The sequence below is a fragment of the Cyprinus carpio genome, chromosome A25, assembly GCF_018340385.1.
Source record: "Cyprinus carpio isolate SPL01 chromosome A25, ASM1834038v1, whole genome shotgun sequence".
NCBI classification, from domain to species: domain Eukaryota; kingdom Metazoa; phylum Chordata; class Actinopteri; order Cypriniformes; family Cyprinidae; genus Cyprinus; species Cyprinus carpio.
In genome coordinates, this window is record NC_056596.1 from 10,880,808 (window position 1) to 10,893,864 (window position 13,057).

At 35.7% G+C, this 13,057-nt stretch overlaps 1 protein-coding gene across 1 annotated transcript in view; it reads right to left on the reverse strand.

Annotated features, from left to right (window-relative positions):
- LOC109088363 (dedicator of cytokinesis protein 4-like) overlaps positions 1 to 13,057 on the reverse strand; it is a 60,220-nt gene that overhangs the window by 19,618 nt on the left and 27,545 nt on the right. Inside the window, 7 exon segments of the mRNA XM_042715457.1 lie at positions 6,548 to 6,648; positions 7,187 to 7,270; positions 7,359 to 7,456; positions 9,463 to 9,619; positions 11,598 to 11,704; positions 11,843 to 12,005; positions 12,228 to 12,352. Coding sequence (XP_042571391.1) covers positions 6,548 to 6,648; positions 7,187 to 7,270; positions 7,359 to 7,456; positions 9,463 to 9,619; positions 11,598 to 11,704; positions 11,843 to 12,005; positions 12,228 to 12,352 — 835 coding nt within the window.

Genomic DNA, 13,057 nt, shown 5'->3' on the forward strand with positions numbered 1-13,057 from the left:
AATTTGCTAGTTTGTACTTAGTTTCTATTAATTTCAGCTTAGTTTTAATGGAGAATAAATTGGTTTACGCTTTTGTTTAAAAGTTCAAAATAACAGCATTTATTTGAAATGGAAATCTTTTGTAACATTATAAATGTCTTTACTGACATTATAAATGTCTTTATTGATCAACTTAATGCATCCTTGCTCAAAGTATAAATAATAATAAAAAAAAATCGTACCGACCCCCAAACTTTTGTATGGTAGTGTACTTTGTTTGATATCGTTAGTATAATTTGACATATTTTTTTTTTACACTGCTATTTTTTGTCTTTATAAAAACATTATTGCATTCAGAATTAAATATAATAATATCCTTGATATTAATTGTTCAGCGCCCAAATTTAAATCTATTCTGATTGCTATCTGATTGGAATGAATGTTATTTCAGGATGATCCAGGAATATGTTCTACTCAAGTATATTAAGTAAATTTATGACAGGGTTCTGTGGAATACATGATTCTGATTGGTCAGTCGCAACATTCCGAGGTACAGTATGTTATCGATAACAACTGGTAAAAGCTAATAACACAGGCTCACCCAGGTAACTGAACTCAGCACTATAGGAACAGTTTTTCTTTGTGAAATTTTGGAACTGATCACCGGAATCAGAGGGCGCTGGCAGGTTGAATGTTTTTCCAAGATCAATAAAGCTCCTTAGTGGTCCTCTGTATCCCATGAGGGGACTTAAACACTCAGGTGATGAAACATCTGAGATGTTAAGTGATAGTTATAATGAATCAGTGGCTTTAGAGTACACAGGTCTTCATGAATACTTGATGCAGCTGCCAGCAAACTTTGTTAACAGGCTCTGAACGCTCTGAGTTAATGGTCTCTGTTTCCAGTCAAAACTCATTAAAATTGTTTAAAATGTCCTTAGGGTCCAACTGATGGAGATCTGTGTCAGAAGGACTATAGTTCTGTGGATGATGTAAGTTACAGTAGGTCAAAATCTTAGAAAACCTAAGAAATAGTGAGGATAGTTTATTTTTGTTTAAACATTTATTTTTCGTGCATTGCTTAATTTATTAGACACGATGTTGTTATTAATAACAAATGGAAAAATTAAATAGTTTGAGGAATACTGGGTCTTTGATGAAGCGCTTGTTGATTTTGGAAGCCCAGGAGAATAATTTCTCCATAAGGAGGAAAATTTTAACCTTCCCAGCATGGGATTGCAATTAATGTTAACCGCAGCATAATACCAGCTCTCATCCCCCCTCAAGATTTCATTTCAAAACCAATTAGATCTTAATTAAACACACTGTACAAACTCATATTAAAATATGTTGTGATTGTAATATTTTCAAGGCAGTTGATTTGAGTCCAAAAATATCAACCGTAATCAAGTATATCAACTATATCTTTATATTATTTATCCTAGTTATATTTACCAAGATCTGACTATTAATATGAGTATTTTTTCTAAAATACACAGAACTCAGTTCAGTTGGATTAGATTCAGTTTTGTTCTGTTCCAATCCATGTATCATTCGTTTTTTCTTATTTAATATTGATATAAGAAAAATTTGAAAATGGTTCTTTTTAGAATTTCGAAAACTTTTAGTTTTTAGATGGTTTTTTTAAAACAACAACAACAAAACAACAACAACAGTATGAGGTAAAATGTAGAAAAATATTTCCCGATCAGACATAATGCATTTTTTGCGTGAGAGGTGCCTTTTTTATTATTATTTTCTATTGACAGTAAGCATTTTGTGTTCTGTTGTGGTTACAGAAGCTTACAGTTGCTTGGAAATGTCCAGAGACTGCAATGACAGGACAGCTGATTTGGTGGTTGCCTAGCAACATTAAAAAGATGCAGCACACTGCTCTTTTTTTAAATTAAAAATAGTCAACCAAAAAAAGGCAGTGTGGTGTGCCTCGCATTTTCAACCCTGAAAAAAATGTGTTCTGTTTGATCGGGGCCTTACTCTGCCACGAGAAACTGAGGAAAAACTGATGACGGCCTGCTTTGATGTTCGGCTGACCAATCAGGAGAAAGGGGCGTTTCATTCCCGCCCACATGTAGAAATCTAATATTCAAGCTGTTTATTCATTTTTCCACCCCTGAATGAAAAACGTAAAATCAAGCTGAATTCTTGTTTTTTATTAAAAAACAAAAAAGGAGCCGTTTTCTCATTTTTTTTTTCAATGTTAATAAAAAAACAAAAAAACGAATGAACGAATAATACACGGATTTGTTCCGTCCAGTTAAATTCAACTGTGTTCTGTTTTGTTCTGATTCAAAATAGGTTTCTGAAGTTCTGTTTTTCTGTTCTTTTTGATTCAACTCAATTCAGCTTCGTTCAGATAGTTCCATTCAAATTAGTTTTCTTCGATTAAGTTCAGCTTGGTTCAGTTAGTTTCTGTTTAGTTCAGTCTGTTCTTCTCTGTCGACTGAGATCTGTTCAGTTACATTCAGCTGTGTTTTGTTTGTTTCAATCAAACCCAATGCGATTTGAAACAGTTCAGGTTTTTTCTGTTCCGTTTGCTTCGATCAAATTTAATTGAATTCAGCTTTATTCAACTAGAATCAACAGAATTAGATTTAGATTTGTTTTATTTTTTTAGGTAAGCTTGGCTCAAGTCTGTTCTGTTCTATCAATTTGAAGTCCCCATGAAATCAAAATTAACGTTTTTTTGGGTGTTAGTATCAATATGTTAGTCTTAAGGTTATCTGTAAGGCAGTGTGCTCCAAAACTGTGACAAAATTTGCATTTAGAAGATATAAGCATTCAAAGCTTGCAGTTCGTCACTTCCGCCGAAAAGGTTCAACGGTTTTTTTGACGTCAAATCGTACTTCAACTTCTCATCAAATCTTCTGACCAATCAAATGCTCTCTAGAATCCGAAGTGCCTGCCTCCTGCACAATAAATAGACGCTGAAGCGCTGGCTGAGATAGGTCACTTGTTCACAGTGTAGTATTTCCAGAACAGTCAATAGCTCGTAGTGCACAATGTAGGTGATAGGGAATGATTAAGACAGTGTAAATATGTTTTCAATTGGTGCAAATGAGGTCTGGTTTCACATGAACTGCAGCAGCACACACAGTCTGATCCGGACTTTGGCTTCGGTCCAGAGACGCGATCGCACGGAGTCGGCATATATGAAAAACTTTTACAACTACACAACCTTAGCATGATTATGACCACTATTTTGTTTTACTAAGAGTTTCATATTTAATCTAGGGGGTAATCTATTAGACTGTGCCTGTCAAATGCGGCTTTACCGAGCTCAATGGCTCTGGCCCGAGCAGATATAAACAAAACGCCACTGGCTATTTTAAAAAGGGGGCAGGGCTGCTCAATATGTCCCACCCTCTCTTCCTGTTTTAGTTGAAATTACGTCACCACATAGAATAATGCTGCATGTTTCAAGGCACTTCAGGGGACCTTTAAATAAATTCAAATCAGTTCAGTTACATTTAAAGGGCACCTAATATGCAAAATTCACTTTTAAATGGTGTTTGGACATAAATATGTGTTGGCAGTGTGTACACAACCACCCTATAATGATAAAAATCCACCCACTCCTTTTTTTAATCCCCATAAATCATAAACAGTGTCTCAGAACAAGCCAAAATAAATTTGTGAGAATTTGATAGTTTAAGCGCAACAAGACATGAAAGGGAACAAATGAGCAAGCCAAAATAAATTTGTGAGAATTTGATAGTTTAAGCGCAACAAGACATGAAAGGGAACAAATGAGCTTTTTTGCATTAAAAGATACACGCATGAAAACAGCCACTCAAAATAAGCAATTTTAAAACTATATAATAAATGATCTGTGGGGTATTTTGAGCTGAAACTTCACAGACACATTCTGGGGACACCTGAGACTTATATTACATATTGTAAAAAGGGACATAATAGGTCCCCTTTAATTCAATGTGATTCGAATAGGTTTTCTTTTTTCTTTTTCCTGTTCTGTTCTGTTCTGTTTGATTAGATTAAATGTACTCTAATTTAGTTCAATTTAATTTAGATTTGTTTGATTAAGTTCACTTCAGTTCTTTTCAAATTGGTTCAGTTCAGTTCTTCCATTAATTAAAATCTGTTCAGTTAGAACCAATTAAAATCATGACAAAATTTCTTCACCTAGATTGTGCCATAAATAACATAACGGACCTCTTATTTCACACTACATGGATAGTGTTGCACATGTGAATATTATTATGTCACCTTGATTGTTTGTTCACTAGTGACAACAGCAGTAAATAAACTGCCAACATCATCACCTACATTTACTTCTGAGACTTTAGGAATACTGACACACAGATTGAACCCAGCGGCTCTGTTTTTTCACTACACTGAAAAAAAAGCAAACTCTCATCACCATAGTATCCATCCTGACGACAGACTAACCTTAGTGTGTCTTTGAGCATGCTGGGAGAAACAGTGCTGTGTGAAGATGTGTGTGTGTGTGTGTGTGTGTGTGTGTGTGTGTGTGTGTGTGTGTGTGTGTATGTGTGAATGGTTACAAAGTAAATAACATTAAACTGAAAATAGGCTGTATAAAAAAACACTGTCTGAAATCCATAGGGAACATATCAAGTGGGATTTTCTAGGCTCTTTTGAAACACAATGGTAACATACTCTTGATGCACACAATGCTAAATAATAAAATAAAATAAAATAAAATAAAATCAATTTAAGCATCACAACATAAGAAATGTAAATATACACTTAATGGACAAAACAAAACATGTAAACACACTTAAAGCTCACAAATGCAAAATAAAATAAAATTAAATAAATTATATAGAACAAACAACTTATATCAAATATAAAGATACACTTAATAGACAATGCAAAACAAAAAAGCAAAAGAATAAAACAAAACTAAATTAAAACAAATATATTAAATAGTGTGAATTTAGGCATTACAACATTATAAGAAATATAAACATATTTAACGCACAATGCAAAAAAAAATAAGTAATGTAAGCACACTTAAATCTCATGATGCAAAATAAAATAAAATAATAAAGAAGAAAAAGAACGAGAGAAATAGTACAAGAATAGAGACTGAGACAGGGAAAGACACAGTGAGACAAACACGCGACAGCATTAAGGGACTGGGTGACGGGAACAGCGCGAGAGTGAGTATTTTGCAAGCCGCCCACATCCACCTTAACTCTGACATGATGCTCCACACTTCAGCGCGTTACAGAAGAGAAACCACATCACTGCCCACACACAACAACACAACCACACGCCTCATTACTGACAGACAGCATGGCCAGAACACACCACACACACAGAACACAACCAAACATGACAGAAAGCAGAAGGTGAGTGGTTAGGAAGAAAAAGAGAGGAGAGGTTAAAACCAACATTAGGAGGAAAAGAAAAACAAAGAACAAAAAGTCAAACGAGGACTTTTGAGGAGCATCAACCTATTGAATTATACCTGAGATCTGAACCACTTTTTAACAAAACACACTACCTTCCTGACCACACATACAGTGCAAAAACTGCATTGTCAGTAAAATGAAACGGCTTATGACAGATGAAAGCAAGACTACACTGTGCTTTGGGCTTGACATACACCTCTCTCTGCACTGAGAGGACCTGTAAACTCAGAAAAACTCAACGGGTTGCAGTACACAAGGCCTAGAGCCCAACATAAAACACCTTTTATCTTTCTATGCTACCAAATGCATCTCTCCCAAAAGCATGACATGCAATTTCAGATAAATGCCACAGGAGCTCCAGGATTTTTTGAGTGTTTGGAAACTCATAAAATCCACTGATACATCATTTTTACATGTGTAGCATGTTCACTAGGGCTAGGAGCTGCTATAGACCTCTGATACTATATTACAATGTATTATATTTAGCTGGTGTTTTGATATGCATTGCAATTTTTTGTGTATATCAGTATATATGGAAGTTTTTTTTTTTTTTTTTTATGTATTTAGCATTTTATGCATCTTGGCTCTCAATATCCAAGATGCTGACTTTTGTTTAAATACTTCAAATATTTTTTTTTTTAAAGTGTAATTATAAAAGTATGGTTAAAAAAATTCTACATTTAAAAAAATAAATAAAACAATGCTAACAACTAATTTAATAGCTTCAAAAATACAAACAAAAAATTACACATTGTAAATTGTCAAAGAGCTTAAGCTACTAAATCTTAAAAAAAAAAAAAGAGCAGTGAGCTTTTTCACCAACATAATAGCTGTTTGATTATTTGTAATGACATCATTGACAGAGGTAGGTCTCTTTAGGAAGAGAAAATATTAAAAAAATCAAACTTCTTTTAACTTGACACGTGCTTATATGTGAGACGCCACAGAAGACATGAGCACAGTGAAAACGGTGAAAGATGTGCATCAAGTGCGTTTACATAAAAAACTATGGAAAATAAGCACAAAGTCACGAAAAAAGTTTCTGTGCCAGCTAGTATACCTACTACTGTAGAAAGAGTTTATCATCAGTAAAAAATAAAAATAAAAATTGTCTTATAAATTGCGATTTGTAACATAATTGTGTTTACCTGTAGGAAAGGGCACCAGCAAAGTGGTTCTCGATGTAGTTGTCCATTACAGGTTTGAAGAGCTGGAATTTGCTGTCCTGCAGCAAATTTATAACATGTACCTGAGGAGTAAAAGAAAATCATCAGGAGTTGAATAATAGCAAGAAAGGTCTAAGATGAGATAACATGAATTACTTAGGATGTGAGGATGTGAAGTTGGATTATAGCAACTGAAGTCTAAAGTTGATGATACATGAGCAATGTTGCTCGGGCACGTTCCCATTGAGAATGGGCAAAAAAATTCTATCTGGATACTTTAGATCGGTCGTGGGCCCTGTGTCTCACCTGGTTGCCCATTGACAGCAACATTCCCCAGCAACATTACTCAAAAAGTTGCACCATGTATCATCACCTTTGATGGATTTTATGAGTTGCCATATTTGGCATGTAACTGTGGTAACACAAAAGAGGAGAGATGAGGAAAGCATCTTGTACTCATTAACGGCAAGAAACCATCTCCTTGCGGAAGAGATGGATGAGTTTGTATGAGTTTGCAGTCAAAATATGTAGAGTATCTGTGGAAACTAGAAATGTGAGAGCAATGCATCGTCTACATTTCATATATTCACATTCATATGGTTTGAACAGAGCATCACTCACCAGGCAGTCAAACACTTTTAGTCCATACCGCTGGGGACTCTCATCTAAAATCCCAAACAAGGTGTCCAGAGTGTCCTGTAAAAACTACACAAAGACAATCAATTTTGGAAAATATTCCATGCAATGTCTGCAGTTTCAGTGGTAAAAGCAAGTTGCTGTATGTGTTTTATACCTTAACAATTTCAGTGCCATCAATGTCCTTCAGTTTGGGGAGGCAGTCAATAATTCTGTCCGGATGGACTCTCCATTTCAGCAGATCCAACATGTCCCCTGAAAACAAAATAAGAAAGATACACTTTTGAATAGAAACTATTTAAATTGGGTTATTTATAAAGTGTTAAATATTAAACGTTAATTAATCAACCACTAGCGAAATAACAACTAACAAATCAAATGCTGGAAAATCAACTATATACTTCATATCAGTAGTTGCCGAATCAACCCTTAAAGAATTAACAATTGTCTGCAAATAAATGGTTGATAATTCTTTGTTGGCAAAGTTGATTAATTCAACACCGGCAATTTAACTGCTGGTGAATCAAATGTTGCTGAATCAATCACTGGCAAATCAACTAGGTGAATCAACCATCATTACTGGTGAATCAACTGTTGGTGAATCCATCAGTAACAAATCAACAATTGGTGAATCAACCATCATTACTGGTGAATCAACTGTTGGTGAATCCATCAGTAACAAATCAACAATTGGTGAATCAACTGTTGGTGAATCAATTGGTACCGAATCAACGACTGGCAAATCAGCTACTGTAGATCAATCAATCATCATCATCATTGGTGAATCAACAGCTGGCAAATCAACTTTTGATGAATCAGCTGGTGCAAAATCAACCATTTGCGATTCAACTGTAGGTGAATCAATCGTTAGTAAATCAATCACTGTTGAATCATATATATGTGAATCAAACATCATCAGTCTATCTATCGCTGGTGAATCAACTGGTACTGAATCAACAACCGGTGAATCAACTACTGTAAGTGAATCAACTGTCAACACTAATGAGTTAACCGCTGACAAACCAACTTCTGTTGAATCAACAAGTACAAAATCACCCATTGGCAAAGCAAGTGTACGTGAACCACTGTCAGCTGCAAGTTGCCCGCCTTGCGCTCCCGTGGCATTTGCTGTTGCTAAGCAACCAAGTCTTGCACTATCCAGGATGACACAGAACTTTCAGCAAAATGGTAAATGGATTTCCAGCACCAAAAATCGCTTGCAGTAGCTCTGCTACTATCCCTGTACAGCTACGATCAGCTGTTCCTCCATCTTGGCTGAGCTTTTAATGTTGTTACGGAAAGGGTGAAGCTGATTGGTTGGTTCTTGTCACATGACCTGCGGTGTCCTTGCAACGTTCTGAGAAGTTCGGATTTTTTCATCTTGTTGTGGCGTAGAAGTGCATCGGAAAAATGAGCATGTTGCAGCGCATGAGCATCGCGACCGTGTCGCTTCTATTATAAACACATTTTCTGCACATCTACATTTGAAATAAACAACTTGAGCGATCAAAAGAAGAAACCTGAACAGCCCCTAAGAGGTCTTTCAATTATTTACATGGAATATTTAGGATAACTACATGTGATGGGACAATGTGAGAATAATAAAAAAAGACATTCAACTAAAAACTTAAACTTACAACTTGACAACAGTGGTTTTGTCTATAGTTCATAATCTAACCGATATAGTTCAAAGATCAAGCTCAAAATAAACAGCTAAACTTTCGAAAGCCTGAAGCTTGAGACTGAGTATAGATTCAATATAAACGGAATCTAACTTGGGTTCAGTGGCTTTGGTTAAATAACAGCCAGATGGCTGTTGATATGTGTGCAGTTGGGTGAAGGCGCAGCAGAGCCGCAGAGAGACTGGGCGAAGCTCCAAGGTCAACAGAGGCAGGTGTGGGCTCAGCCCGCTGTGATCTCCGGTCCAAACGCAGACCTCTCTGTTTTCTGCCACTGTTACCATGACATTCACCTGCTGAAGGGCTCAGATCGATATATATCACAATATCAAGGTCATGATGCAGACGGGGCCATATGACAAAGAGACAAGGTTTTTCTGAAATCACTGCTCTCTAACAGACATCAGACTGGATGGGATAGATCTGAGATCTTGACTGAGACATTCATTTCCATTACAGATTCACTTATATTTTTTGTGTTTCTTCTTGATGCGTTTATACAAGATCAGGTTTAACTTAATCTTAAATCCAGATAACTTAATTTAGTTTTATAGCATATTGTAAGGAGGAACATTGTCTCACCATTCTGAGTGAGTTTAGTGGAGCAGAGAGACGACTGGATCCAGAAAGACTCTTTGCTGTTCTTTATTGTCTGGTTGTTGCCCGGCTGGAGGCTGGCTTTGGAAAATGGCAGTTTGAGGTACCGAGCGGGATCCTGAAGATCAGCTGTCTCTTCACACTATTGTGAGGGAGACAGTGAGGTTCAAAAGACAAAAAAAATGTCACTAACACACAACAGATACTCACAAAAAAACCATGGATATCACTTTGTATAAAAAAAGGACAATGGGGCCAGGACAATTGTTTTTATCACAACCATGGCATCATTTATTAATATTACTACTATTTATGCTCAAAGTTTGTGTTTGACTATTTACTTTAGTGCTGTCAAAATAAGCACATTAACGCATGCGATTAATGTTTTCATTTAAATGCGTAAAAAATATTTAACGCAATTAACAAAGGGATGGAGCTATGGTTGGCCACCTCACTCACAACTGCTGCTTCTGTCTCTTTTTTCTAATCAAGAATTGCATTTATTTAGTTGCAGAACATCTTTATGTCCATATCAAACTGGAGACTTTAAGATGCACACTTCAACTTCACCTCAAACGAGTCAAACAAGCGCAAAAAAGGAACAGGTGATGCGGGAGCTTCAGTAGAACAACAGGGAACTGCGGTCAGATGAGATGTTGTCAGGCTGTATGTCAGTAAAAATTATTTTCCTGTCCTGTCAGCCGTTATACTGTGCGCGTAGCACGTGCTCTTCATTTGCACACACAAATTGTGTTGTTCATTTTGTTTATAATTTAATGTTGTGGCGCATATTTATATATTAGTATTAAATGTCTTATTTATGTAGTGGGTTGAGTTGTGAAGTTTACAAAAAGGTGATAAGAGCTGCCTTAAAACTGTGCATGTAAGTATATGTTATATACGAGTCAGATTTAAGAACATGTCTCCGAAATGCAGTGGATTTCAAAACTGTCCCGGAGCAGCCCATCACTGTAAAAAGGTGATTAGAGCTGCCTTAATTAGTAGAGACACAGTGGGTCCAGACTTTAAGACCTGAAGTGGGTCAGAAAAGGTAAAGAGTTGTGAGAAAATATGCTGCGTGTCAAATTCATATCATGTTCAGCAGTGGCAGTTATTAAAGGAACAAAAGAAAAAAGAAGATATCAATAACTCTTGTAGCTTTAAGGATTAATCTTTATTTAATTTAGAATTTAGTTTTATAACTTTATCCAATTTCTGTATATTTCCTACTTTCTTAAGGGCACAGGTAGCTAAATATGACATTTATTGTAATGGGTATGTGTGTTTTTGTTTTTATTATTTTAGTTGTTTTTGATTTTTTTATTTTTATAGATTATAATACTTATAGCTCTCAATTATACTGTAATGCTGAATGGCTAGTAAATGGACAATTTCCTAGAGACATCAGTAGCATTAGTATCAGTGATACTCTCTTTTAGTCATAATAAAAGATGCCATTCATCACATACTAAAAAGATGTCTTTATGTTGTTTCTACATTAATTTGAAGATTGAATGTGAAATTATTGCAATATAAAAGTATATTTAAAAACTTTAATGCTAGGTGGGATTAATCACAATTAATTTCAGAAAAAAAATGTGTGATTAGTTAGCTAATTCATTATTAATCAATTGGCAGCACTATTTTATTTACATAAATTTGATGTACTGTATTAATTTAGAGATATTAGATAAATATATCTATCTATTTATCTCTACATACATTAAAAAGAAAAATTGTGTAGAATTTAGGGATGTCGAAGTTCACGCGATAACACATTAACACAATCTCACTTTAACAGTTTTCTTATTTTTTATTTTTTTAAAGCACAGTTAACGCAGGCTCTATATGACCCTATGAATCACAGGTTATTCAGGCAAGGGTTGCCAGTTCCACAGTTTTTCCCTTCACAAAACATTTTCTGTAGCACGTCTCCCATCCAATAATCACAAAGAGCTTTGTGCTTTTTAACTTTTGATAGGAAACAGTCTATATATATATATATCACAAAGAGCTTTGTGCTTTTTAACTTTTGATAGGAAACAGTCTATATATATATATAATAATAAGATTCATACAATTAGTACACACAGAGACTGATATACAGAGACAGACAGTACCTTGTGGACAATGAGCTCATGTGTCCCATCAGGCAACGGTCTTCCATCGTCCTGCATCAGAGGAACAAAAGAGAAGCCGAAAAGCTTCTTCTCACCCTTTTCCTTTGCTGTATAAACAGAGACAAACGTAGTTATGTGAAATGAGTCAATAATGGGAAAATCTAAAATCTCAGAAGGCAAAATAGAAAGTAGAATATAATCAATTTTCAAGAAAAAAGTGCAAGTGAAGCATAATGGAGTCTTACTGGAGCAGTGCCTGAGCTCGAAGCGTAAATGTGTGCCATGAAACATCTCTAGAGGGATGGGCAGTTTGATCTGTTCAGCCCAGCGAGGGCTGTTACTGTGATACAGGACAAAAGAGCGGTGCTCATCCACTCCTGGTTCTCCGGAGCCACAACAAACCAGACCCTGAGAGAGAAGTCGAGAACATGAAATTGACCTCAATTACGTTTTTATTAAATATTGATAGTCGTACTGTGAACCCTTCAACAGTGCATGTTATTTTGAATTAGCCATGAACCATAAATGATTAATGATCTTCTGCTGAGCCAAAACCTGAAAACCAAAAATGCTCATGAAAAAACTGAAAAAACTAAAATCTATTCATTTATACCCAGCGATGGTTCTCACCTTCAGAACTTGCCCATCACCTCCCAGCAGATAGACAGTGACTTCCACATTACGTGCCACGCTTTTTCCACCTTTCTCAAATTCACCCCTCTCAAGGGTCACATACAGGTCATTTCTTATTTCACCTGCAGGAGGAAGATAACCGTATCTCAGAAATCATTTTCAACCAACACATCACTTCCAGTCGGTTATCATTGGTTGAAATCAGCTTATCAGGAGAAGTTGCTGAAAATGGAGTCGGTTTTTCAATTGTGTGCTGATACTTTGATAAGTGACCATGAATACTTTGTTTACAATGGCCTTCAATACAATATTGTTGTATGTATTTATTATAATGTAAGTCTCATTCTGAGTAGGACAACAAAACTGTGAATAAAGATACTCAGAGATGTTAGAAACACCACAAAACATTTGTAATTACTCTGTCAACACGTGGCTCAAAGGTGCCTCGACGCCTACTGAGGGTGTGAAAGCAAATATCAAATAAAATGTGGGTGCACCAGTGCATTGTGTGAAATGAAAAGACAGAATGCAAGCCATTTTATCATTACGGTCAAACAAGGGGCAAGAACACATGAAAAACTCCCACTGATGTTGTTCTTTTGTTGTGCATGTACATTATGTGACAACATGTACGTTTACATGTATGAACATGAACATTTGTACAACACTGACTGTGGTATCTTTGTTAGATGTGTCTGTGTTATATTATGATATAAATGACACTGTGATATCTCAAAGTTCACGGTAACTCAATAAAAACAGTATTTTGTTCCAGTAAAGCCTGTATTTACACTGCTAAGCAATTAATTAACTGTGCAGTGACATGA